The sequence below is a fragment of the Palaemon carinicauda genome, chromosome 2, assembly GCF_036898095.1.
Source record: "Palaemon carinicauda isolate YSFRI2023 chromosome 2, ASM3689809v2, whole genome shotgun sequence".
Classification (NCBI taxonomy): Eukaryota; Metazoa; Arthropoda; class Malacostraca; order Decapoda; family Palaemonidae; genus Palaemon; species Palaemon carinicauda.
In genome coordinates, this window is record NC_090726.1 from 191,598,840 (window position 1) to 191,626,835 (window position 27,996).

Sequence of the window (27,996 nt, forward strand, 5' to 3'; positions counted from 1 at the left end):
GCTTCCTTATCAGGTACCTATACTTAAGTTTGTTTTTTGAATATTTGTCAAAAACTCTTGAGCATATACGCCTTTATTGTTTTAATACTGGTCTCTACCCTCCACCATGGGTGTGAATCAGCTATATATATATTCACCGGCTAAGTTTAATATTTAAAAATGATATTTTCAATTTAAAATAAATTTTTGAATATACTTACCTGGTGAATACTGTATATATAATTAAAGGCCCTCCCTTCCTCCCCGATAGAGACCCTACGGACTGAGAAGAACTGAACTCCTGGAGAAGTATATGCGGTATCTGGCCGATAGTCGGCGCTGGTGGGCACACCCGGCAGCCATCATGGCGATCGCTCGCGAGTTTTTGGAATCTGTCGACCGTCGGAGACGTAAGCTATATATATATTCACCGGGTAAGTATATTCAAAAATTTATTTTAAATTGAAAATATCATTTTTGAGGACGTGAAAAATATGATGTAACTTATGGAGAGAATTTTCTTGAGTAGACAAATATATAAATTTCTTATTTGTTCCTACACTAAATACAAACCCTCATTCTTTACTATAGGAGATATTCTAGCGCTAGCTGGAAAATACGGCAGAAAAACCTTAACAAGGTCTTTAACGACCGGACAGGTGATTACCCACCTGACAGTGGTGGGGGACCGCCGGTCGGTAGCTGCTGTTTACCTTCAATCGAATTCTAGCCGTCGCAGTGGTAACACCACTGCTCCTGCTTTATTTGTTAGCAGACTAGCCTTTCTTTTTATTTTTTGAGTTTTGATTAATCATTTTTCTTTTTCTCTTTAGATGATGTCCTCTATTTTGAGGAAGTGTTCATGACGCCTCTATGTCACCGCTGGATGTGGATCCTCTTTCCCCATGCCCCGTTACGGAGGTCATGGGTGTTCTACTACCCTGTGGAGGATGGGTTCCCCTGCCAAGTATGTAGAAGTGGTCTTCACAGTACCTTCTCCTCCACTTCATTGTCCTCCCCTCTTCGGAGGCTAGGAGGGAGAGATAGAGAAGAGTAAAAGGAGAGATCGCACTCCTTTGCCCAGTCATTCTCTCCAAAGTCACAGGCGACATGGGAGGAGACATAATAGTTCTTGCTCTTCCTCGCCTTCTGTCTCTTCACGAGATGTCTCGCCGCTGGACTAAGCGCTCTCGTCACAAACTTAAGAGCGCTTCCTTCTTACCCTAACATAGGGCATCAAGAGTGTATACGCCAATATGCGCATACGCTCCAACAAGAGCATAACTCCATCACGCGCCATGCGCTCACCTGCGCACAAACTTCTGCGCGCCACCAATCTTCTGCGCAATGGCACTCTCCTGCGCGATGGCTCTCTCCTGCGCACCAGTGCTCTCCCATGTGCTCCCGTGCGCCAACATTTTCCTGCACGTGCGTATACGCGCCCAACGCCATCCTACGCGACAGGTAAAACCTGCGCGTCAACTTTCTACTGTTAGAAGGTCTTCTGACAATGCAGCCATGCTGCCTTCTCCCGCAGCGCCAATGCTTACCAACGCGCTAGCGCTTTGCAACACGCCAGCGCTTATCAACGCTCCAGCACTTCCCGGCGCACCAGCCTTCTCCCGCATCCGCAAGGATATGCGCGCACGCCCGCGCGATATGATTCTACTATGGGGAATTTTCTCCTGCGCGCGCTCCCTACGGCTGGCACAGACGTGCGAGATAACTCTCCTGCACGCCCGTTTACGCCTTCACCTAAATATTCTCACCGAAGAGACAGGCGAAATAGGAAGAGACGTTATCATTCTCGCTCTTTCTCGCCTTCTGCCTCTCCCCGAGACTCCCTGCCTCGAGATTATATACACATCGTTCTACCTCGCTGTCGTCGTCGAGCTAGGGATCATCTAAGAAACCAGAAGCGCGGTCAAGGGCAAAGCACGTCCTAACCTCGTACCCTATTCTTCGCATATTAGTTTGAGGGTCTCCGTCCGCTCTAGAGAAAGTCAGATAGGGCGCTTCTCCTTGTTTTTCTCTCCATTTTCAGAGAGATCGCTCTCGCCTTTGAATTCTCGATCTTTGACCCTTTGGGGTCTCGTGACAAGGAAACCTCGGTTTCCCGGTGCGCTATCCCTTTGTTTTCTCACAGCTAGTTGCTGAAACCTCGGGTTTTCGTGCATTTAGCCTCGCTGACACTTCGGTGTCTCGTGACAAGGGAGACTTCCGTTTTCCCGTTGCTCTAGCCCTTCGGGCTCTCGCAACATAAACTCTAGAGAAAGTCAGATAGGGCGCTTCTCCTTGTTTTTCTCTCCATTTTCAGAGAGATCGCTCTCGCCTTTGAATTCTCGATCTTTGACCCTTTGGGGTCTCGTGACAAGGAAACCTCGGTTTCCCGGTGCGCTATCCCTTTGTTTTCTCACAGCTAGTTGCTGAAACCTCGGGTTTTCGTGCATTTAGCCTCGCTGACACTTCGGTGTCTCGTGACAAGGGAGACTTCCGTTTTCCCGTTGCTCTAGCCCTTCGGGCTCTCGCAACATAAACTCTAGGGGCACGAACGCTCACGCTGAACCTTTGGGTTCTCGCAACACAACCTCTAGGGGCACGCACGATCATGCTGAACCTTCGGGTTCTCGTGACACAAGTCATCAAGAGTGTTACTCTTAGGTCAGAGAGTCTTCGGACTCTTGTCACGCGGAGTATTCGCTTACGCCCATCCAACACTACACCCATAACAATCAGGAGTTTTACTCTTATGGCAGAGTCTTCAGACCCCAGTCACGCAGGTGTTCGCACACAATTAGCGCTACACACGCAAATCTCCGATCATACACTCGCGGGGTCAATCCCTCACTCCCGTGTTTCAGACAGGGCAACCTCCCTAATTCCTTTGCTCCCTAATGAGTTAAGGATTTCGAGTCTCTCGGAAACCTCGAAAGAAGATGCAGGGGTTCGCCCCTTCTTCTCTTCGGTTGAGAGTCGAAGGGAAAAGGGAAACGTGTCAGAGAGGCTAAAAGAAAACACCCAGACACCAGCGACGTAGAACGCGATGCCGAGGGCTTCGGCCGCTCTGTTCGTTATCCTGCGCTTCATGTGGCAGCTCATGAGCTGCCCATGTTACGAGGTAACACTCGTTGTCAACCTGCAACTTGATCGACTTATTGGGAAGCTTAGATTGCTGACAGGAGGTTCGCCTCCAGGGATTAGAGATCCTTCCCTTACGAGGGAGTGATAACCTTCCTCGGAATTGGACTGCGTGAAAGATCCATCCCCCTTCCGAGGGAAAGCTTCACCACTTCAGACAGTCAGCAACCTTCCCTCCTTCGTAAGGAGTTGCGAACAGCTCAATGAGTTTTACCTCTGCTATCTCGTCCCCGAAGACTGTGCTTTCTCCCCTGGAGCTGGGAAAAGCAAGTCTACGGCTTATGCCTCCTTCAGGGGAACTTCTCCCTGGGTGTATGCTTGGCTCAGGCGATGTCCTTCATTGGGAGGACTTCTCTCTCGTTCACGAGAGGAGATTTTTACGCCTACGTTTTTTCCGTAAAACGGAGAAAACTTGCCTTAGGCGATATCCTCCTTCAGAAGATCTTCTCTCTCGTTCGCTTTAGAGAGATTGTTACGCCTTCGCTTTTTTCCCATAGAACTGGGAGAAAGCTTGTCTTAGACAATGTTCTCCTTCGGGAGAACTTCTCTCTCGTTCGCGAGAGAGATTATTAAGCCTATGCTTTTTTCCCCATGAATAGGGAGAAAGCTTGTCTTAGGCCAAGTCCTCCTTTGGGAGGACTCACTTCTCATTCACGAGAGGGAGATTTTTACGCCTACGTTTTTTCCCTAGAACTAGGAGAAAACTTGTCTTAAGCGACGTCCTCCTTCGGGAGAACTTCTCTCTCGTCCGCGAGAGAGAGATTATTACGCCTATGCTTTTTTCCCATAGATCTGCGAGAAAGTTTGCCTTAGGCGATGTCCTCCTTCGGGAGGACTTCTCCCTCGTTCGCGAGAGAGAAATGATTAAACCTACGCTTTTCCCCATAGAGAGGGGAGAAATCTTGCCTTTGGCAATCCTTCCTTCGGGAAGACTTTTCCTTCGTTGAGAGAGAAAAGTTAATACGCCTACGCTTTTCCCCATAGGGCAGGGAGAAAGCCTGTTTTAGGCGATCTCCTTAGGGAGAACTTTCCTACCAATCACGAGAAGGAACTTGTAGGAGTTTACTGATCTACGCTCGTCCCTCTTACGCTTTTTGGTTCTCCTCCAGGGGCGGAGCAAGAACCTTGTATTAAGAGAACAAATCTACCCTGTGGAGGAGTTATTTTCATCCCTGACGTTCTCCCCCTCGTGCTGGTAGGAGACGTCTTTTTGATCCTACTGGTTCCCCTCACGTTGACCCCTCGGAGTCTTGTGACGATCACCCTTTCGCCGGGCGTGATCTGAGCCTTTAAACTTTCTTCATGTTTATCCTACGGGTTCTCATCACCTTAGGAGTCCTTCGGGCCTCTGTCGCGTTGGACTTTCGAGTTCACACGACTTGGAACCTTCGAGTTTCAGTTATGCGGAGTAGTCGGGCTCTCGTAACAATTAACACAGAGTGTCCATGCACGCGAGCAATTAGCGCTATGCACGCGATCATTGTCATTAAGAGTTTACTCTTATGACAGAGCCTTCCGATTCTCGTCAGCGGTCTTCGCCATTACCTCCAGACACTTCGACTTCTACCATTCTTCCTCTTTCGATAAGAAAGATACGAGGGGTAAGATATAAGGTTTGTCTGCTACTCGCGTCTCCACTTTTTTCTGTAATAACACGCGAGGAATTATCGCAGCCTGAGGATTCCTCGTGAGTGCTGCCGTTGAGGGACTTAGAATCCTCCTATTTAAGGACTCTAAGAACTGTGTGTTATATCTCATGCCTCGGCGATTTGCATCTGTCTCCTTGACCCTTTGACTCTCCGGCCTTAGACAGGCTATGTATTGACAGTTTGGGGTTTGAGTCCCGCCCAGACTCGTTAGAGCCTTCAGTGCCTACAACCTTACCATCCTTGTAAGCTAAGGTTGGCGGGAGCCTATAGGTCTATTTGCTGAGTCTTCAGCAGCCATTGCCTGGCCTTCCCTGGTCCTAGCTGGGATGCAGAGGAGGCTTGGTCGTTGACCATATATGGTCAGTCTCTAGGACATTGCCTTAACGGCTAGTGCAATGTCACTGTCCCTCGCCTCTGCCTTTCTTGAGCGATCTTTAAACCTGGTCTGTTCTCCGAGCTCAGAGACGTCAACCTTCTCCTCTGATCTTAGATCCCCTCACGGCGAGGCTCACACCAGACTATCCTCGAAGAGACACTCAACTCTTCCAGGCTCTTCTCAGTCACAGAAGCCTCGGCAAGGGAAGCGACTTCAATGTCCCTTCTTGCTTGACACGTGGTCTGATACAGTCGGCTACCTTGCGAGCCACGAGGACTTGTCAAACCAAAACTCTAGGCAGACCCTACAAGAAGTCCTAACTGCTGGGGCTAAGACAATGGACTTCTTAATCGATACAACAGCGACGATGTGAAGCAATTGGATCCTCAAAAGGAAGGATCAGTAGTTCCCAGACTTCCTTTTGTACCTCAGTGAGGAAAGCTTCTCTCAGTCTCGGCGATTTAGGGCTATCACGCAGCCTTGAGACTCATCTGTAGACGAAGAAAGGGTTGACCTCTCCGCCTCAGTAAACATCACCTTGGTTGTTTCAGTGTTGGAGTGATCTTGCCCCCCACTTGAGATTAGACCATCTCCTTGAGACGTGTCTTACGTTCGCTGAAGGGTCTGCCCTATGTGCCTTTAAGGGCCTCAGACTACTCTCTGAACCTTAAGACCGTCTTCCTCATACCTCTGTCCTCCGCTAAAAGGGTTAGTGAGCTATATGGTCTGTCTTACGTCACCCATTCTAAGAGATGGGGGGGAGTGTCTCGCAACTTCGTACCAAGCTTGGTGGCTAGACTCATAATCCTTCATCTACCGATGGGAGATTTCGAGCATTTCCACTCTCAATAGGTAACACAGGATGCAGTCCAGTTGTTACTATGCCCAGTCAGGGCGTCAAAGAAATATCTGAGGCGCACCAGACTTTTCAGACCACGTCTCCGTCATCTCTTCCTTGTACCAACAGGGTAAAGAAGAGAATCTCTTGCAACACCATCTCTTTCTGACTTAAGAAAGTTATTGCAAGATCTTTTCACGGAGACCCAGAGGCAGCACAACCCAGAGCACATCAAGTTAGGGGAGTGGCGGCCTCTCTGGCGTTTAAGAGAATTTTCTCAGTCTCCCAAGTCTTAAGTGTTGGGGTCTGGAAACGCCAATCTACATTCACTGCTCACTATTTGAGCGAAGTGACACATAGGTCTCTAGACACCCTTTTTATAGGGCCTATTGTGACGGGTCAACAGATGCTGTTACTACCTTACGCCCTTTCAGGGGACAGTAACCATTGGTTGAGGATTCTGGGTTACACTAGATTTTAAGAAGGACATCCATCGATCTTCTTCGTCTCCTTCTCCCCCACATCTGGGGATCCTTGCCTGTATCCAGTTTCAGCTGGACTCGCCAATGGAAATAAGGTATGATACTCATCTGATTCCTCTCACAGAGTATAAGTTATACTCGTGGTCACGAGGTTTCCCCTTGGCAAGGTCGGGGGAATCCTAAGTTTGAAGGGGTCCGAGTTGAATGTTCCTGACCCACTTCATCCTGAAACATTTGTTTCCATGAAGTTGCAAACCTTCAGTCGTACTGAGATTCTGGGGATCTACAAAGAAAGAAGATAATGGAAGATTGTTGCTTCAAAAGAGTCTAGTCTGAGGACTATCTTCCTTAAAGATAGGGAACTCCTTGGCCACCCTGGCCTCAAGACTAAGTCTCCTATAGTAAAGAATGAGGGTTTCTATTTAGTGTAGGAACAAATGACAAACTTATAACAGAGTTTGTATTTTTCCTAACATACAAACCCGAATTCTTTACACAAATCTTCCCTCCATCACCGCCCCCTGGGATAGTCCTAGCTAGAATCCGATTGAAGGTAAACAGCAGCTACTAACTGGCGGTCCCCCACCTCTGTCAGGTGAGTAATCACCTGTCCGGTCGTTAACGACCTTGTTAAGGTTTTTCTGCCGTATTTTCCAGCTCGCGCTAGAATATCTCCTATAGTAAAGAATTCGGGTATGTATGTTAGGAAAAATACAAACTCTGTTATAAGTTTGTCATATTTACTTTCAAAAGTTCAAGAGTTATACATAATATAAAATTCCTTTTATTCTCAGGTTCTTCCACCTTGGGGAAATTTTTATCACTGGAAAAATACTCAGCGTGGAAAATACTTCCCATGGAGTAGTTTTTTCGACCTAAGTAGTCTGAATCGATGGATACCTGTCATGGAATTAAGTGATTTTCTTAAAGGCAAGTGGCAACAGTTTACTAATTCTGAATTGATAGCTTGCGAAGGTAGTTTACTTGGCTCACATTTGCAATTCTGTGACTACTTATTGATATGATTATCATTTCTTCATTTGTACAAATGGTTTTCTTGCTAAAAGTTTAATCTTCACTTTGGGAGCTGAAAACATTGTAGTTGTTGGTGCTTGTTTTGTTTTTTAGTGCAAAAGAGAATGTTAAAACTTTAGCCATGCTAATGAATGAGCAATATATACTGGAGGTAATAGTTTTTTCATTTACCTTTATAGTCAGCAAATTATACAATATCATGTACCCTTACTGGGAATTTTTTTTCGCCCTTGAAAAAAATGTCATCAGTGGAAATGGAATATGTATGTACACTTTAAAATATTCAGCGAGTTAGTGATAAGGCAAGACCTAGGATGGGTAGTTTTTGCTGGTAAGCACTTTTGAAATACTGTACCTAGTTCATTTTCTTATAAATTTTGTTCTCATTTTTAACTTTACAATATAGAATTATATCTAAAATGATAATCCTAATCTATATGTAATCCAGTCAGGGTATATTCATTATTCTTTTTGTCTTATTTTAGTGAAGGGTGGAACAGTGGACGCAGCATACATCTTGCAACACTATGCTGAAGGCTGGAATGGTAATTGGGAAGAAAAGTATGATGAAAGGCCTTGCATTGAACCGGTTCCATTCACGTAAGGTCTTGAATATATTTCTCTTAGTTTATCACTTTTTATTTATGATAGCAGGTCATTCATTTCTGTATACAGTATATGTCCTGTTAGTGCCTTGTTTATACAGTATTGAATGGAGAATACGTATCTTTTCCTTATGATTTTGTAAAGACTGAAAACATTTGCTTAGATCAAAGTTTACAGAGGGCATTTAAGCAAATGTAAGCAATTCAGCAAGTTCTGAATTTACCCAGTTCCAGATAGATGTTTTGTTTTAGCCTTTCATCAAGTCTGCAAACTTGAGACAAATCATTATATCCCGTTTATACCAAGAAAAATGTAAAAGTCTCCAGTACGTTGCTTGACGATTTTAATATGTGGGTATTTGCCCCGTTTCCTTTGCGTTTGTCTTTATGGTTCCATATGGTATGTAGATTCAAGGGATTAATCTTCAGTAGTATCAAGAAGCCCCTTAATGCCTTTGCATTTGGTATTGTGGTGGCTGCTCAATTATTTGTGTTGCAAGCCCAGCTCCCATGCAGGATGGAAAGCATCTTGTCTTAACAGATAGGTGTAAGTGTGGAATGAATGCTGGAAGACTCTCTCCTCTCCTCTTTTCTTCCTGTCCCTCTTATAGGGATGAAGTGGTTGAGGCATTACACATGTTGGCTCTGACTTCATGCTTGTAAACTACACTTCTAGCCTCCATTCTTTAGAACTTAGAGAAGTTCTTCTCCATACTTTAGACGAGGGGGAGGATGGTGGAATATTTATCAACCTGTTGATAATTATATGCCATGTATATTATTCTAGACTGCTATCCCATTTGGGAAAAGGGAACCCTCCTTGGACAGGCCAGTCCCTATCATTCTATTCATCCCAATGATAGACAGATAGGAAGCTGTTGGAGTCAAATCCTTTGCTCCCGTACGAGATCAGGTAGATTGGCATTTCTAGTGAAAAAAAAAAAAAGAATCAAACCAGTTCTGTTCTAGGGGGGCTGCCAACCCACCAAGCAGTGGGTCTCTCTACTTAAAGGGTAATTGTTTTGTATTTCGTGTAGGAACAAATCACAAATTTTTTATTGTTCCGTAACCGAAATACAAACCACGCTATTTACCTAGGGTTTACTTTCGGCGTAGCTGAAATGACGAGCCATTAAATTTTTAACGAGGGTTAACTAACCCCCACTAGTTAGCAGGGGGTAGGGAAGGGGTAGCTTGCTACCCCCCCCCCCCACACACACACACACCTGTGAGTTGTCCCACTTCACTTTTTGGCTCGGACGAAGACAGACGTTGCTGTTTTTCGTCCTCGTTAATGACAGCCTTAATTTGTTTTTTTACTTTTTCTAGTTCTGTGTGTTTGGAAGTTGGCCTCGACCGTTGTCATCGTTATGCGCAAGTGCCCTGGACTCGCTGGCCGCCCTTGTGGGACCTTCATGTCAGCGGAGGACACCGATCCTCACACCCTTCGCCCGCAGTGCCGAGGCCGACGGTGTGATAGGGAGAATACGTGCAGTGAGTGTAGGGAGTGGTCTGCCTCCCAGTGGGAGAAGTTCGGCCGCCGGCGTAAGAAGAAGTCTAAGAGAGACCGTTCTCCTTCAGGGGGCAACCTTGAAGAAGGAAGGCTCCAAGGACTCCTTTTCCGCCGCCCGAACCTCCTCCGAAGCTCCCACTTGATCGGTCTCTCGTGAGAGGCTGCCGAGTGGTAGCGCAGGCCCTAGTGGTGTTTCCCGACCTCGGGGTGCAGGAGAGGGCGTTGCCTCCCTTAGCGTGGCAGCTCCCTCTTCACCTCCGGGGGAGGATAATTTGGATATTGAGGAATTTGATCAAACTGTTGCTAATAATGATTTGTTTCAGCTTTGGGCTTCCTTGGGGCTTAAGGGCACGCCCTCCAAGGAAGCCCTGTTTGACCTGATCCAGTTGGGGGCTGCGGTCAAATAGTCGCTGGTAATACCGGAGGTATTCCCTTCGGATTTTGTCGACACTGTTTTGGCCAAGCCTTCCGACGGGTCTGGTCAAACCCTTGATACTGCTCCTGTTGCGGACGTTGCTGATGGCTCTCCTCCTCCCTCCGAAGATCCTCCGAGGGGGGAGGGAGTCCCACGGTCTCTCCTGCGGGCGGGTCCCTCGGGGGAGCGCGTTGACAGAGACTCCTCTTCGGAGGACTGATGACCCGGACGCCCTTCCTCGTGGTCGTATTCGACGTAAGGCCCGTCGGCCTCTTCGCAGCAGAGGCCTTCCTTCTCCCTATAAAGGAGTTAGGAGGGGCCTCTTTGGGTCGTCCTCTCCTGATCCTCCCCCTAAGGAGGAGCCCCCCCGTCAGGTGCAGCCCGTCACAGCAGCGCCCCTTGACCTCTCCGCGGATTGTTCGCGATCCCCTACGCCTACCTGCCTTCTCCGTTCCTGGCTGCAGATGCGGTTTGGGCGCCTTCTCACCCTGTGATCCAACAGGCACCGATCCCTTCGGGGTTAAGGGACTCTACTCACGGTGTGGGTATGTGCCTTGCGCGTCAGGGTTCCCCTGTGTGCCCACCTGCGCGTTCGCCTGCAGTAGCGCTCAAGCGCTCCCCAGAGTTAAAGTCTTCGGACTTAACTCGCCAGCGCTCTCCTGTTCGGCAGCGCTCCCCTGCGCGGCAGCGATCACCTGCTCGCCAGCGCTCTCCTGCTCGCAGGTCTCCTGCGAAGCAGCGCCCTCATGTTCCTGATGTGCGCATTGCGCGCCCACATTCTCCTGAGCGCCATCGTTCTCCTGTGCGCAGCCGTGCTATTGCTCAACCTGTGCCTGATGTGCGCCTAGCGCGCCAACGATCATCATCTCGTCCACGATCACCTGATCTGGACTTAGGCAAGGATACTAACCCGTCGCCTGGCCCACGCGCCCCTGCGCGCCCTTCTGCTCCGGCGCAACAGCGAGCTAAAGCTCCTGTTCGCGAGCGTTCGCCTGCGCGTTCGTCCACCTCTTCAGATGTGCGCAGTAATCTTACTGCGTGCCAACGTTCTCCTGCACGTTCACGCGATCACTCGCCTGTGCGCAAGCGCTCTCCTGAGCGCCCTCGCTCTCCTGAGCGCCCTCGCTCTCTTCAGTCTGATCACCCCAGGTCTCCGACTCGCCCGCACGATAAATCGCCTGCGCGCAGTCGTTCGCCTGTTCGTGGTACGCGCCATCGTTCTCCGGAACGCACGCGACATTGCTTGCCATCGCGCCAGCGCTCTCCGCCTGGCAAACGCTCGCCAAGTCGCTCGTGACTTTTTTCGCCTGACCATCGCCGTTCTCCTACGCGCCGCCGTCGATCGCCTAGTGCTCAGCGCACACCTTCACCCGCGCGGTCTTGTGCTCCTTCACGTGCGCGCCAACGTGATCGCTCGCCAGCGCGCCCACACGCCCCCTCGCCCGCGAGCGAACGCACCCACGCGCATTCTTCCACACGCGGCAATGCGCCCGCGCGCGTTTCCTTTAATGCCTTTTCGCGTGAGAACCGTCGCGATTCCCATTCCCGCAGGGAACATCAGCGCGGCCAACCGGACTTCCAGATCAGCCTCTGGGTCGCCTCCGCGTAAGCGTAGAATTAGCCACCAGGACCAGGACCAGGAAGGATCTACGGAGAGGTCCATGCAACACTCTTTTTCCTCTTCTTTTCAGGCAGGCCCCGTGGTGTCCACTCCGAAGGATCAGGAGATCCCCTTCCCTCCAGCAGGGATAACTGACACTGCGTCAGTTACCCGTCAGCCTTGGTTCCGTCACATTATGAATGCAGTGGTTCAGGCAGTGAAGCCCGCCCTCGTTGATATGGGACTTAAACCAACGGCAGGCTCACCCCCGCTGAAGAGAAGGAGAGGAGTGGACTTCGTGGTGACTTCTCCTCGGGAGAGGTTGGCTCCCAAGAGGTCGGTTAGGAGGACTCCTACGCCTTCTCCTACGCGTGCTGTTTCTCCTTCTCCTGTGGACGAATTATCTCCTTCCTCAGGAGAGTCCAGCGAGGCAGGGTTGTCTCCCACGGCACCAATGGGAGGAACCCCTCCTCTTTGGAGAGAAGCTGCTCGCGAGGAAGCCCCCTTCCGGACCTCTTTGCTGGAGTCCTGTATTCCTCCTAGGAGGGAGCCCAAGGACTCCAAGACGATTCCTAAATCATCATCCAGGATACGTCCAGAGCCAACTAAACCCCGGGAGGACATCCACGTATCTCCCCAAGATGAGCCTTTGGGGACCAGAGACTTAGCTGCCAGTCCGCAAGGAGGAGACCAGTTCGAGTCGGAACACGCTTTCTGGCAGGTCCTAGGCTTGATGAGGCAGCTCAACAAGTTTAAGGACCCGGAGACTGCCCCTCGTGAGGGCAAGGACACGGTGCTAGACGAAGTCTACGGCACCCAGAAACCCCCTAAGTCCAGCGCAGCTTTGCCTTGGTCCAAAGGGGTGAAAGGGGCCAGGGACAGAGTCGAAGCCCAGCTCTCTGAGCTCGCCTCCTCCGGTCGTTCTTCTGCCGGGTTCAAACTCCTCCCACCTCCTTGAGTACATCAGAGGAGGTACTTTGAGATCATGGGGGAGTCCAGTATGGCCCTTCCGCTCCACCATTCCGTGGAAGAGCTGACCAGGGGAACTCCTCTCAAGAAGCTCTCCGCCCGGCAGGTGACGTTCTCGGCGTCGGAGATCCTGAACCTTGAGAAGGTCGCGAAGAGTGCCATGCAGGCAACTTCGTGGCTGGACGTTTGGCTGGGATCTCTGGGCATCCTACTGCGCTCTGAGGATCTGTCCAAGGAGAGCAATAGGAAGGCTTTGGAGACCTTCCTCCTCTCGGGCACGCGTTCGATCGAGTTCCTCGCTCACCAGGTGGCTAACCTGTGGGCTAACTCGATCTTCAAGCGACGCGACGCAGTGGCCGAGAGGTTCCATCCAAAGGTCCCCGCCGTGGACGTCTGCAGGCTCAGGCACTCCTCCATTACTGGGAGGGATCTGCTCGAGCCCAAGGACATGGAACGAACAGCCGAGAGGTGGAGGCGATCGAATCAAGATTATCTCCTCCAGAGGGCCCTGACATCTCGGCCCTACAAGCCTCCGGCACCTCAACAGCAACAGCAGCCTCGCAAGACACCGAAGCAGGCTCCGGCAGCTAAGACAGGGGTGTCTAAGCTGCAGCCCTTTCAGACCAAGGACAGAAGGCGCGGCAAGTCCTCTAGGGGAGGTGAGAATCCTGGAGGCAGCGGCCGAGGCCGCAAGCGCTAGGATTGGCAATCCCCCCGCGTGTCCACCTGTGGGGGGATGCCTGAAAAGTTGCGTGCACAGGTGGCAGCAACTTGGGGACGATTCTTGGACGGTCTCTGTGATCGGCCAAGGTTATCGCGTCCCATTCACAACATCTCCACCTCCCCTGACAGCGAATCCAGTGCCGCTGAACTCCTATGCCATGGGATCGGCAAAGGGGTTAGCCCTTCGAGCGGAAGTCGAGACCATGCTCAAGAAGGATGCTCTCCAGGAGGTCGACGACGGCTCCCCAGGCTTCTTCAGTAGACTCTTTCTTGTAAAGAAGGCGGCTGGAGATCGGTCATCGACCTCTCAGCCCTGAACAAGTTTGTCAAGCAAACTTCGTTCAGCATGGAGACAGCAGACACGGTCAGACTTGCAGTGAGACCGTAAGACTTCATGTGCAAACTGGATCTGAAGGACGCGTACTTCCAGATCCCAATCCATCCGTCTTCCAGGAAGTACTTGAGATTCAGCCTAGACAGCAAGATCTACCAGTTCAAGGTGCTGTGTTTCGGTCTCTCCACAGCTCCTCAGGTGTTCACCAGAGTGTTCGCTCTGATTTCGTCTTGGGCGCACAGGAACGGCATACGTCTCCTCCGTTATCTGGACGACTGGCTGGTCCTGGCAGACTCGGAGTCGACCCTTCTTCGACACCCAGACAGGCTTCTGGAGGTTTGCCGAGACCTGGGGTCGTGGTAAACCTTGAGAAACCCTCTCTGCTTCCGACGAAACGACTGGTATATCTAGGCATGATATTAGACACCGATCTCCACAAAGCCTTTCCATCAGACGACAGGATAGCAAGGCTGAGGAGGGTCGCAGAACCTTTCCTCAGGCGGGAAGAGCTTCCGGCCCATTCGTGGTTGCGTCTTCTAGGTCACCTTTCCTCCCTGGCACCTCTAGTTCCGAACGGCTGCCTCAGGATAAGATCCCTGCAATGGCGGCTAAAGTCCCAGTGGAATCAAGGCTCCGATTCTCCGGACTTCCTGGTTCCTATAGGATCCACGGAACTGACGGACCTTCGGTGGTGGCTGAACGACGTGAACCTTCGGAAGGGAGTGGATCTTCTAGTCCTCCCCCCGGAATTGACTCTGTTTTCGGACGCGTCAAAAGAAGGATGGGGGGCCCACATTCTGAACCAAAGGATCTCAGGCCTCTGGTCAGAATCAGAAAAGTACCTCCACATCAACCTGCTAGAAATGAAGGTCGTTTTCCTGGCTCTTCAACAGTTCCAACGGACCCTGGCGGGCCACTCCGTAGTGGTGATGAGCGACAACACTACGGTAGTGGCTTACATCAACAAGCAGGGAGGTACCTTTTCTCAAAAGCTAACCCATCTTGCAGTAGAGATTCTGAGGTGGTCTGAAGCCCACTCGGTCACACTTTTGGCTCGCTTCATTCCAGGCAAAAGGAATGTGCTCGCCGACAGTCTGAGCAGAGCGACGCAGATAGTGAGTACCGAGTGGTCATTGGATCCTCAGATAGCCAACAAAGTCCTGACTTTGTGGGGTTCCCCGACAGTAGATCTGTTCGCGACAGCCTTGAACTCCAAGCTGCCCCTATACTGCTCTCCAGCCCTGGACCCCAAGGCTCTCTGGCAAGATGCTTTTCAGCAGAGGTGGGACAACATCGACGTTTACGCCTTCCCACCATTCTGTCTGATGAGAAGGGTGCTCAACAAGACCAGACTATCGGTCAATCTCTCCATGACTCTTGTAGCTCCGCTGTGGCATCACGCGGAATGGTTCCCGGACCTTCTGCAGCTCCTGACGGAGCTTCCGAGGGAACTCCCCCCACGATACGAGCTACTCAGACAACCACACTGCAACATCTTCCACAAGGCCGTAGCGTCGCTTCGGCTTCATGCCTGGAGACAATCCAGCGTCTCCTCACGGGGAGAGGATTTTCGCAGCAGGTTGCGGACAGGATGTCTCGCCACCTACGCAAGTCCTCTATCGGAGTCTACCAGGCGAAGTGGAAAGTCTTCTGTGGTTGGTGTTGTGGGAGGGGTATCTCTCCACTCGATGCCACTATTCCAGCAATAGCGGAGTTTCTTGTGTATTTATGAGAGGAAATGCGCCTTTCAGTTCCAGCGGTGAAAGGCTATCGCTCAGCCTTAAGCCTGGCGTTTAGGCTGAAAGGAGTTGACATTTCCTCTTCGTTAGAACTTTCTCTACTCATACGCAGCTATGAGCTTACCTGCCCTCAGTCAGAAGTAAGATCTCCTCCTTGGAACGTGGTTCAGGTCCTCAGGGCTCTGAAGAGAGCCTCGTTTGAACCATTACGCCAGGCGTCTGATCGCCACCTGTCTTGGAAGACGGCTTTCCTGCTCGCTTTGGCCTTGGCCAAGCGAGTCAGTGAACTTCATGGTCTTTCTTACGACGTCGCCCATTTAAGGGGATGGGGGGAGGTAATGTTCAGGTTCGTCCCTGAGTTTGTTGCCAAGACTCAGAACCCTGGGGTGTCAGACCCTAGGTTCGACTCCTTCAGGGTAACGAGTCTTCGTTCTGTAACAAGTGACCCAGACCATCTGTTACTTTGCCCAGTGAGGAGTCTGAGGCATTACTTGAAGAGAACAGCTGCAGTCCGTCCTCAGGTGCAAGCGTTATTCGTAAGCACAGGAAGGACAAAGAGGAGGGTCACCAAGAACACCATCTCGGCCTGGATCCGGAAGGTTATTCAACATACCTTGGATCCTGACCCTCCTCCGTCACGCCGCCCTAGAGCGCACGATGTCAGGGGCATCGCTACGTCCCTGGCATTCAAGAGAAATTTCTCTGTGACGCAGGTTTTGCAAGCTGGGGTGTGGAAGCGCCAGACGACCTTCACAGCCCACTACCTGCAGGACATGACCCACAGGAGCTTCGATACATTCTCTTGGCCCTGTGGTGGCTGCACAACAGCTGGTCTAACCTCTGGCTCCTTAATGGACAGGTAGCAGAAGGTTGGGGGCATTGTTACCCGGTTTTAGTCTGCGTGATTGAAAGCGTATGTCTGGCCCTTACTTCTTTCTTCATTCTCCCCTCCCTTGGGGAAAGCAGCATCCTGGTCTCTGCATAGCTGACCTCAACTTCTGCAGGTAAACCATGCTCCCTTGTGCTCTTAGTATTAACTATAATACTGTTTGTGTCCCCCATACCCTGACGAGGTGGTATTGGGAACGTTCTAGCCTAGATTTCTATCTAAAGAACTCCAGGTCAACTTCCTAGGACGAGTCACAACTTCCTCCACACACAACTTATGTAGGCCGCACGTCCGTAGCAAGCTTCGGAGAGTGCAAGGAGCAGGGATCCCCTTTCTCGAGTACTCACTCGGTTTTCGGGTCCCCGGGTAAAGCCAAAAGCCAGTAATGCTGGGGACTTTCCGCCCTTCCTAAGGGGTAAGTCACCCTATGTAAATAGTGTGGTTTGTATTTCGGTTACGGAACAAATGACAAATTCGGAGATAATTTGTATTTTTCCTAACCATACAAACCTTAGCTATTTACACATATTTGCCCGCCAGCCCTGTCCCCCAAGACAAGTCCTACCTCTAAGTGAAATGAGACAACTCACAGGTGTGTGGGGGGGAGGGGTAGCAAGCTACCCCTTCCCTACCCCCTGCTAACTAGCGGGGGGTAGTTAACCCTCGTTAAAAATTTAATGGCTCGTCATTTCAGCTACGCCGAAAGTAAACCCTATGTAAATAGCTAAGGTTTGTAGGGTTAGGAAAAATACAAATTATCTCCGAATTTGTCATATTAATTTGTATTTTTCATAGCTTTGCAAGCCTGAATCCTTTAGGTTAAACTTCCTACCTCAGACCTGAGCCAAATGGGCTTAAAGGAATCACTTTTGACAGGTGGGGCCAGGGGCTCCTCGCCCTCTCTCCCACCTGTCGCTTAACGGCTCGTTAAATGATTCAATGGCCGTCCAGCTCGCGATGACAATATATTCCCTACTTAAATAACTCAGGTTTGTATATCTAGGAAAAATACAATTTTCAATATTAAACTTACCCGATGATCATATAGCTGTCAGCTCTGCTGCCCGACAGAAAAACCTACGGGCGGAATACGCCAGCGATCGCTATACTGGTGGGGGTGTACATCAACAGCGCCATCTGTCAAGTAGGTACTCAAGTACTCGATGTCAACACAGAACCAATTTTCTCTCTGTCGTGCCACTGGCAAGACCTACTAAATACGCTGTTACTGACTGGATTTGTTTTCACAACTATTTGGTGAAGTACACTATTCCAGTTTTGAGCTTTCGCTATGCAGGGGTTTTATCTTCATTTCAAAACTTGAACTCGTTTTGGATAGATTTAATTATGGTGACAAAGAGAGTATGGTCTCTCTTTCACTTTTAAATGGCCGACCCTACCCTTAGACGGAAGTGTGTTTAGGTTTTTAGTAATTTTGCTTAAAACGTTATAGATCTATATATTTTATATCTCTCCGCCTTTATTAGGCCTCTTCGATTAACTTTCCTTTTATTATAAACATATAAAATAAATTTTTATGTTTTGTTTATATGCGACCTTTCCTGATATAGGCGGTCCTAACTTGGAACCGAAGTTAATCAACGTTGAGCCCGTTATATCGTATTTAACCTTTAAAGAATTTAAAACTTTTTAAATTTAATGTTTTATGAAAGAATTTCTTTGATAGTCTCGTACTGTTTTCAAAGATGAACTAACGTTTAGTTTTTTAGTCTACGCAGTTGTTGACGTTCAGGACGTTCAACATGCGCTCTATCGTTACGATAGAGAGAGAGAGTATCACGGTTTCACTTTGCAGTAAGAGTAAACCGATTCTAGCGTTTCGTTCATTCTTTCTTAGCTTAAATGGTTTAAATTCTATATTAAAGGAACTTTTTATTTGGAAAACCTTTCAGTTTTTTCCATTAGCAAATAACATGTTTTGACGATATATATTGGGCTCTTCTCTCAGGTGCGAAATCTAGAGAGAAAGTGAGAGATAGAGACGGAGGGAGAGAGAGGAGAAAAAACGTTTCGTTCAAGCGGGTAACGTTGTTCTCGTTTTACTCTCCTCCCTAGTCGCTGTAGGGGAAGAAGGTAAAACGTTTCTAGGGTTTTATTCTTGTTCCCAGGCTATGTGCGGTGAGAGATTGTAAACGTAGTTTATTTGATCTAGTGTTTAGTCTCTTTCCCAGCCACTGAATTCTTTATCTTTATATATGTTTTCTGTTGCATTATACGACTGTTTTCGCAATTACTACCTTTTAATGAAGGGTAGGATTGCGTGTTTCAGGTAGAAATCAGTAAAAGTTTCGATTTCAGTGAAATAAGTGCAAAACAGAAAATCAAAGTGATAAAGTGATATGCGCAAAGTGTTACAGTGTTGCGTCCGAGGGTTCGTCTGTTCGTGCCTGTCGTTCACCTAGTCCGGGACCTCTTGCAAGCTCCCAAGCCCAGGGGAGAAGTAATGTCGAACGACTTATGGGTTCCTCAGGCCTTGATCAACGAACAGACGTTTTTCCCTCCGTGGTTTCGGGCGTATCTACCCAAGATCGCCCCACCCACACAAAGACGAGAGAGCCCATTTACTTCTCGTCTGCGGAAGAGGTTTCTCGTAAGAAACCTTGGACCAAGGTCTCGCAGCTTATTAAGTGCAAGTCGGTCCCTTCCGCGCAAGTCCAACGGCCCAGGTGTAGCCACTGGGTCAGTTCGGACTCGCTGCAGTCATCCGACGACTGCACACCTCCCAAGAGAGGCTAGGTGGTACCGCAACAGGCAGTAACTCCGTCTGTTGCCGCACCCGCTGTTTTAGACCCTCAGTCACAACGGACAGTAGCTCCGTCTGTTGCCGCTTTTGTAGACCCTAAGTGGTCTTTACTGCAGTCTATGCAGACTCAGTTAGCTGCGGTTATGCAGGAGTTTCGTGCGGAGAAGGTTAACGCTGCACCCGTTAGCCTACAACCTGCCACGGTTGTGCGCCCAGCTCACGCTGAGGCTGCCTGCTCCCACACTCCGACTGCGGAGAAGGTTGACGATGCACCCGTTTGCCTACAACCTGCCACGGTTGTGCGCCCAGCAGACGCTGCGGCTGCCTGCTCCCACACTCTGGCTGTGAGAGCTCCTCCACCCATGCGCAGTCGACCCTGCCAGACGCATGCTGACTCCCACAGACGCACGGAGCACTCCGTTGACGTGCGTGTGCTACCACAACAACAGGAGGGTGGAGTTAAGCTGCCGTGTTTTGACACGGTGCGTCAGCCTCCACAACCCACTGTGGTTACCGCCACTCGCCCGCAGCAGACTAGTCAGTCAGGAGTTGAGGCTTCCCCACACAGCTTTGGTTGTTGCCAGCTCACAGACTGTCAAGCAGTTACATATCGTTGCCTTCTGGTCTGCTACTTATGCACCAGTGCTGTATGTCCTCTTGTAACTGCTGCTCCTCGTTCGCCTCACGTCAGAACTTACACTAGGCCTAGCTGCTTCGAAGCCGTTGTTGTTAAGCTAGTGCTCTCTCGCTCTCCTAGAGAGCGTTACGTCGGCTAGGCGACTGGTTTTTGCACCAGGAGGAGTTTTAGGGATACAGCCTTTTGATTTCCCTTCTTTTTATCTGGCTTATAGAGCGAGAGTCTGATAGGACACGAGAGAAGTTCTCAGCTTGGGAGTTCATGCCTCTGCCCAGGTAGACTTCTCAATTCTGGTTGACTCGGCCAGGCGCATAGCCAGGAGACGCTCCAGTTGTTTACAGGTCAACTTCTCAACTTTTGTCGAGCCTTTGAAGTTTTGCTGTACTATTATGTCACACATAACAAGGCTTCCAGGGATGGTAAATGGCTCCGCTTCAGTCGCTAACCCCGTCTGTTGCCACACCTGCTCCCGTAGACCCTAATGGGCTTTGCTGCAAGACATGCAGTCCAAGCTTGTGTCCTTGATAGAGGACTTAATACGGAGAAGAACCTTCTGGCCAACAACCTTCCTACCGGTTGGTTGTGCGCCCTGTTGACGCTGAGGTATCTTACTCGCGTCCGCCAGTTGAGGTGGTTCCTCCACCGATGCGACCCAGTGTGGGTTGCCAGTCGCAAGTTGACGTTAAGCGACGCTCGGAGGTGGTTGTTGACGTTCAGTGTGTCACTAGGAAGACGTTCAACAACCAGCAGAGGTGACTTGTTGTGACGCAGTGCGTCAACCTCAGCTACCCGGTAGGGTGTTGACTGCACAACCCAGACAGTCTAGACAGTTTCGGGTTGACGCTGTACTTCCTCGCGTCCCCATGGTTGACAGTTCACAGACTGTGCAGCAGTACCATGATATTGCGTCCGGCTCCGTCACGCATCCACCAGTGCGACCGGATTCAGCGAGTCAGACGTTACCCACTCCGTTGCCGTTTCCTCATCAGTTTCGGATGAGGAACCCTCTGATGAGGACGTTGCTGAACAAGACGATCAACCCCCAGCCCTGCTATCCATCCAGAAGATGCTGAAGAAGGAACGCTGCCCTGTCAGGCTGTGGATGAGTCTGGTAAGGACACTGTCATCCGTGGTTCAATTTGTGTCACTAGGAAGACTACACCTCCGTCCTCTTCTATACCATCTAGCTTTTCACTGGAAAAAGGACAAGACGCTAGAAGCGGTCTCGATCCCGGTTTCCGGAAAGATAAAGTCTGGTCTGACTTGGTGAAAGGATTTTTTCAACCTTAGAAAGGGTCTTCCCCTGACTGTTCAGACTCCCAACCACGTTCTCTTCTCGGACGCATCGGACGTAGGCTGGGGTGCGACATTAGACGGTAGGGAATGCTCGGGATTATGGAACTCGAGTCAAAGGACAATGCATTTCAACTGCAAGAAGCTACTGGCAGTACGTCTGACCTGGAAAAGCTTCAGGTCTCTCCTTCAAGGCAAAGTGGTGGAGGTGAACTCGGACAACACACGGCTTTGACGTACATCTCCAAGCAAGGAGGGACCTACTCTCTGACATGGTACGAGATCGCAAGGGACCTCCTCACCTGGTCAACAGGTCTAGACTTTTCACTAGTAACGAGGTTCATCCAAGGCAACTTGAATGTCATAGCAGATTGTCTCAGTCGGAAGGGACAAATAATTCCAACAGAATGGACCCTCCACAAGGATGTATGCAAGAGACTTTGGGCCACCTGGGGCCAGCCAACCATAGATCTCTTCGCAACCTCGATGACCAAGAGGCTCCCAATAGTTTTGCTCACCTATCCCGGACCCAGCAGTAATTCATTTAGATGCCTTTCTACTAGATTGGTCACATCTAGATCTATATGCATTCCCTCCGTTCAAGATTGTCAACAAGGTACTGCAGAAGTTCGCCTCTCACGAAGGGACAAGGTTGACGCTAGTTGCTTCCCTCTGGCCCGCGAGAGAATGACTCACCGAGGTACTTCGATGGCTAGTAGACGTTCCCAGAACACTTCCCCTAAGGGTGGACCTTCTACGTCAGCCACGCGTAAAGAAGGTACACCAAGGCCTCCATGCTCTTCGTCTGACTGCCTTCAGACTATCGAAAGACTCTCGAGAGCTAGAGGCTTTTCGAAGGAGGCAACCAGAGCGTTTGCTAGAGCAAGGAGAACATCCACCCTTAGAATCTACCAATCGAAGTGGGAAATCTTCCGAAACTGGTGCAAGTCAGTATCCGTATCCTCGACCTGTACCTCTGTAACTCAAATAGCTGACTTTCTCTTATATCTGAGGAAAGAACGATCTCTTTCAGCTCCCACTATCAAGGGTTACAGAAGCATGTTGGCATCAGTCTTCCGTCACAGAGGCTTAGATCTTTCCAACAAGAAAGATCTACAGGACCTCCTTAAGTCTTTTGAGACCACGAAGGAGCGTCGTTTGGTTACACCTGGTTGGAATTTAGACGTGGTACTAAGATTCCTTATGTCAGACAGGTTCGAACCGCTTCAATCAGCCTCCCTGAAAGATCTCACCTTTAAGACTCTTTTCCTGATATGCTTAACCACAGCTAAAAGAGTCAGTGAGATTCATGCCTTCAGTAAGAACATCGGATTCTCATCCGAAACGGCTACATGTTCTACAACTTGGTTTTCTAGCCAAACACGAGCTGCCTTCTCGGCCTTGACCAATATCGTTCGATATTCCAAACTTATCGTAGGGTTGGAAATGAACTAGAAAGAGTATTATGTCCTGTAAGAGCTCTTAAGTTCTATTTTAAAAACCTTTACGAGGCCCGTCTGAAGCTTTATGGTGTTCGGTTAAGAATCCATCTTTGCCTATGTCAGAGAATGCTTTATCCTATTTTATCAGACTGTTAATACGAGAAGCTCATTCCCATCTGAATGAGGAAGACCAAGCTTTGCTGAAGGTAAGGACACACGAAGTTAGAGCTGTCGCAACTTCCGTGGCCTTTAAACAAAATAGATCTCTGCAAAGTATATTCGACGCAACCTATTGGAAAAGCAAATCAGTGTTCGCGTCTTTTATCTTAAGAATGTCCAGTCTCTTTACGAGAACTGCTACACTCTGGGACCATTCGTAGCAACGAGTGCAGTAGTGGTGAGGGCTCCACCACTACAATTCCCTAATTCCATAACCTTTTTAATCTTTCTCTTGAAATGTTTTATTATTGTTTTTGGGTTGTCCGGAAGGCTAAGAAGCCTTTCGCATCCTACTTGATTTGGCGGGTGGTCAAAGTCATTTCTTGAGAAGCGCCTAGATTAGAGGTTTTGATGAGGACCTTTAGTATGGGTTGCAACCCTTCATACTTCAGCTCCTAGGAGTCGCTCAGCATACTATGAGGATCGCGAGGCTCAGTAAGGAAGACGTACTTAAAAAGGCAGAGTAATTGTTCAAGTCGACTTCCTTACCAGGTACTTATTTATTTTGTTTGTTATTTTGAATAACTGCTAAAATGAAATACGGAATACTTAGCTCATAATAATGTCAACATGTAATGCTGGTCTCTACCCACCCCCCTGGGTGTGAATCAGCTATATGATCATCGGGTAAGTTTAATATTGAAAAATGTTATTTTCATTAGCAAAATAAATTTTTGAATATACTTACCCGATGATCATAAATTACAGGACCCACCCATCCTCCCCAATAGAGACCCAGTGGACAGAGGAGAAAATTGGTTCTGTGTTGACATCGAGTACTTGAGTACCTACTTGACAGATGGCGCTGTTGATGTACACCCCCACCTGTATAGCGATCGCTGGCGTATTCCGCCCGTAGGTTTTTCTGTCGGGCAGCAGAGCTGACAGCTATATGATCATCGGGTAAGTATATTCAAAAATTTATTTTACTAATGAAAATAACATATTACTTGGAAAATTTGTGATACTTAGGTGAAAGTGCTCACTTTTGTAATGTATAAAACTGTACTGTATTTTCATATTTTATAGTTTTTTTTTTTTTTACAGCTAAGGAAGTAATTGTTGGTACAGTACTTGTTTATCCAAAGAAGAAAACTTTATAGTTTATAACAATGCTTAAATTCACAAATTTTCTTAATTTTTTAATGTTTCTAATATCTATTGAATGTAGTTTATATTTTAGTTCTAAATTATATATAGATTAATCACTTAAGTTTAGCATGTATTTTGGCTGTTGTACACTACAGTACTATAGTTTTTATTGCTTTAATGAATTTATTATTCTTATATTTTGCTCTTTTCCTTTTTATTGTAAATTGCATTTCTATCTTTCCTATGTGTATATTTATATCTTTTTCACTAGTATAACCTGCATAGAAAGCTGTTGGATATCTAAGAACATCTCAAATATGACGTCTAACTTTCATGCTTTATGTTTCAGTCAAGAAGATGGCAATAATCAGTGGGTTGGACGTATCTGGGGAACTCAAATCTCCACCGAAAACTTCAGCTGCATGTCTGTCCAGGGACATGCTTCAACAATTGTGCCACTAGTCAATAAACCTGGTGTTAGGTATTGAAAATTTCTTTCTTGGTTATTATTGGATTGAAGGTCAGATACCTCATTTTAATTCTAAATGGATATAACTTTTAAACCATTTAATTTATTCAGTTCAGGTGTCGAAACAAGTAGATATAACCGAATTATTATTTTTATTTTAGAATTATTTTGCAGAAGTCTCTTCCCTTTCCTTGTGCATCTGTTGATATGTAAAGCTCATGTACTATTATGTTTGAGTGAGCTTTTATTAATTTTTTTTAGAGCAATGCCTGATGTAGGTTAGTCTGTGATGTAAGAGTGTCATTTCCCTGCTGAGGGTGTGTTTGTTTCAGGCAATAAAACTTCTTTTCATGTATATTTATTTATATAAAACTTTTAATATTGAGTGCTGTTAGTCATTAGGTAAGGTTGTTAGTGTTTAAGTGACCATTTATGGTAAGGTAAGGTTTCAGTAGTTAGTAGGTAGTCTCCTGACATTCCAAAAGTATTGGGCTTATTTATTGATCATTTGTTGTCCAACTTCATCAATTTCATCGAGTTTATTTGTATACCTTTACAAAACTCATTACTTTTATGCTTGCACTATGTTCTAATTCTTATACACTCCAAGTACAAAAGATCAGGTACCTCTCAGATGGTGAGGTAAATTTAGGTCTTCGGTAGCATTAAGGGATTACTTACTCTGTGTGTTTTGTCTTGAAAACATTTTGCAGTGTTCTAAGTTTTTTAATTGATTTTGGATTACTTTTTTATGTTTGATATATATTTATTAACCTTTTAATTTCTGTGAAGTGCTCTTTTTATTTCAATTTTTGAAACTATGCAGCTTTGTAATCATAGCATTAAATGTTTTCATTATTTGTTTAGAGCAAGATAAGGATCTTCTGTAAGAACCCATGCTGTAATACTGTATCTGTAGCGAGACGCGGTAAAATGGCATCTTTAAAACTTTTCATTTATATAACGAATTCAATCTCTGAGATCCTTGCTGATGTTCTGGAGTTCTTAACTAAATTGTAGGCAAAGGGTCTTGATGCTATGACAAAGCCAATCCATTTGCCCTTCCAAACTCCTAGCTTCAGCACTTTGATAAGATAATAGTTGCTCCTTACAGTTCTTCCAAACGATAGTGGGATGGAAAGGTTTGTCCTCGAACTTCTGCAAGAATATAGGCTCTTTCCTTGTCCACACATGGTAGGAAATTTATTAGAGAAGATTCTTTCAATGACTAACTGGCCAGTGAGTTCTATGAACCTTTAACACCCTCTTTTCAAGTGCTTCATATGAGAATTGTACTAATATTAAATGTTTAATTGTGTCCCTTGGAAGAACTTCCATTATCCACTCCTATATGAGTTCCTACTTCAGAATCAACACAAAGTCTGTGAAGATAGACTTCTATAGGAGGGTTTAAGTATGTGGGTATTATGGGCTTCCACTTCTTTGAAAATATCTTAAAGGAACTTACTTGGCAGATGGACTGTGCCACTATTTTTTGGCAACTTTAAGGAATCTAGGAAATCTCATTCTTTTGCATGACCAGTAATTCACCAGTAGAATGTTGCTTTTCCAACCATGGTTGTAGCTTGGCTATAAATAATAATAATAATAATAATGATAATAATAATCATAATAATAATAATAATAAAAAGGATTTCTGGTACTTTGGAGTTTCTTCTTATGACAGAAACTGCCCAAAAGGCCTGTTAGGTTTTCCCTCAACACAACTCAATTCTGACTTTATTTTAGAGGATATCAGTAGCCTTTTAATACTGTAGGAAGTGGCACGTTTTCCTTCAAGTCACGTTTATTTTGTATGAGGTAAAAAAGAGCTCCTTCAACACTGTTACATCCATCTCCAGTGAGGGCTCAGCTTCAAAAATATTGGAACACTTTGTATGAGGTAAATGCCAAACCATGGGTAGTATAAACCTTTTGACTCCTACACTTAGGGAAACACTCGAGGAACAGGTTATTTTTCTGTAGATGAGGATATACGGTTGATGGTGGATAAGTAAATTCTAGTGGAGGTAAAATTTGATTCTTGAGGCTTCTGCAGTTGCTTTTCTCTGGTTCTCAAAGTAAAGCAGGAATGCGTTGGAGGCTTCACCTCATCACTTCAAATTCTTTTGGGGATTGAATCAGCGTCTTCAGTTCAGTGTTCCAATCGGAAAGATTTTCTCATATCCATCGTCTTAATTGACCTCCACTTTCAGATACTGTACCATTAAATCCAATGTCCAAGAAATTTCTTCAGTTTTCTAGAAAGGGGAAAGTGTTATAATTTTGACCAACCATGATATAAACTGAGGTGCTGTAAATGAAGTGGATACCAGTCAGGTACAGATGATTTCTATTATCTGCTTCCATATGTAGAGAATACATCAACTTGTATTCCAAATTTATAATGAAGACATATTTACTATTAATGCAAATGCATTTTTTTATATCTAAAAAAATGTGTCTTATACTTTATAGCAAAAGCTAAAGTAACTGTTGTTGTCGCTGTTATTATTATAATAAACAACAACAATCTGGGAATCATATTGGTTTCTCAGAGTTGGTTAAATATCTAAGTTTACTTTAGAATATAAAAATGTCCATTTTCCTTTTACTGTAATGGTATTATCCTTCAGTGGAGATAGAGATTTTATGGCAATTGATGGCAGTGCGAGCGCTTGGGTATCGAATTAGTCTCAAACTCAAAACATGTTCAACAGCCACTTGACTTCACTAGTCTGTGGGGAAGTAAGGGGTAATGCTATGAATGCCAGAGGAGAATAGAATAATCCTGATGGTTTCAGTTTTGTCTAAATCAAACTTGACCCATCTAATGTGACAGCAAACCTATTTTCTGAAGAAGTACTGACCTTATTTTTCCAACGAGGGAATGTTGAAAAATTGAGGAAGACCTTTCATCTTGAAACCATTTTTAGCCAAAAGTTTAGGTAACAAAATCATTTTCTTAACACCAAAGCTCAAATTATTGGAAAAGGGGTTTTGGTATATGACCTTTAAAAGTACAATTTTGCAAAAGTTTAAAATGAGAAGTCTTTGAATATTGTTACACTATATCTAAATTGCAATAGACCTTCTTAACAACAGAAGGTTTTTCAATTGCAAAGGACCTGAATACATCTACAATGACACCAGAAGCAGATAAATCCAATTCTAGATGCCTGGGGGACAGTATTAAACATGGACCTATAACCATTAATAATTGCAATAGACAGTTTCCTTTCATAAAATATGAAAAGCAGAAACTTAACAGTATTACCAAGACATTCTTGTTGTTGAAACATTCCGGGACCTGCACCAATTGAAATATGCAGTACATTCCATTGTCTTCTATACACATTTCTGGGCTCGAACCTGTGCCGCCCAGTGAATAAGCTCCATTTAGCACTTATTCTTAGGTAATTTACTGCTAAATATACCAGAGAAAAAATGTAAAGGAGTGCTAGCTTAACTAGCTCGCTCACCTATTGGTGTCGGTATAAAATTGGGCGTATAATCCAGAGGTCCCGCACTATTTAGATTCATCCACGACAGAAACCCCAATAGAGGAGAGCCGTTCAACCTCACTCGGTACTACTAACAATGCATCCGCTCAGAACCCAACTCCTTTTAGCACGTCTTGTGTGTAACCCGCTTTTTTGTTGTGCTCTCGTTTTTTCGCTTATTTTCTTTGGATTATGGCTTCTTCGTCGGTTTCCCTGGAGACACCGTCTAAGTTAAGTACCAAGCTGTGTTTTGCTGTGTTTTGAGCAACCTAGATCGTCTAATATTTGAATTA

The 27,996-nt window shown here is 46.9% G+C and overlaps 1 protein-coding gene across 1 annotated transcript in view; it reads left to right on the plus strand.

The window, feature by feature from the left end:
- The window catches only part of LOC137628848 (GDP-fucose protein O-fucosyltransferase 2-like), a 91,664-nt gene that overhangs the window by 17,990 nt on the left and 45,678 nt on the right, over window positions 1–27,996 (plus strand). Inside the window, exons 3-5 of the mRNA XM_068360091.1 lie at window positions 7,257–7,392; window positions 7,983–8,097; window positions 24,081–24,212. Of these exons, the coding sequence (XP_068216192.1) occupies window positions 7,257–7,392; window positions 7,983–8,097; window positions 24,081–24,212 (383 nt within the window). The remainder of the gene's footprint in view (window positions 1–7,256; window positions 7,393–7,982; window positions 8,098–24,080; window positions 24,213–27,996) is intronic.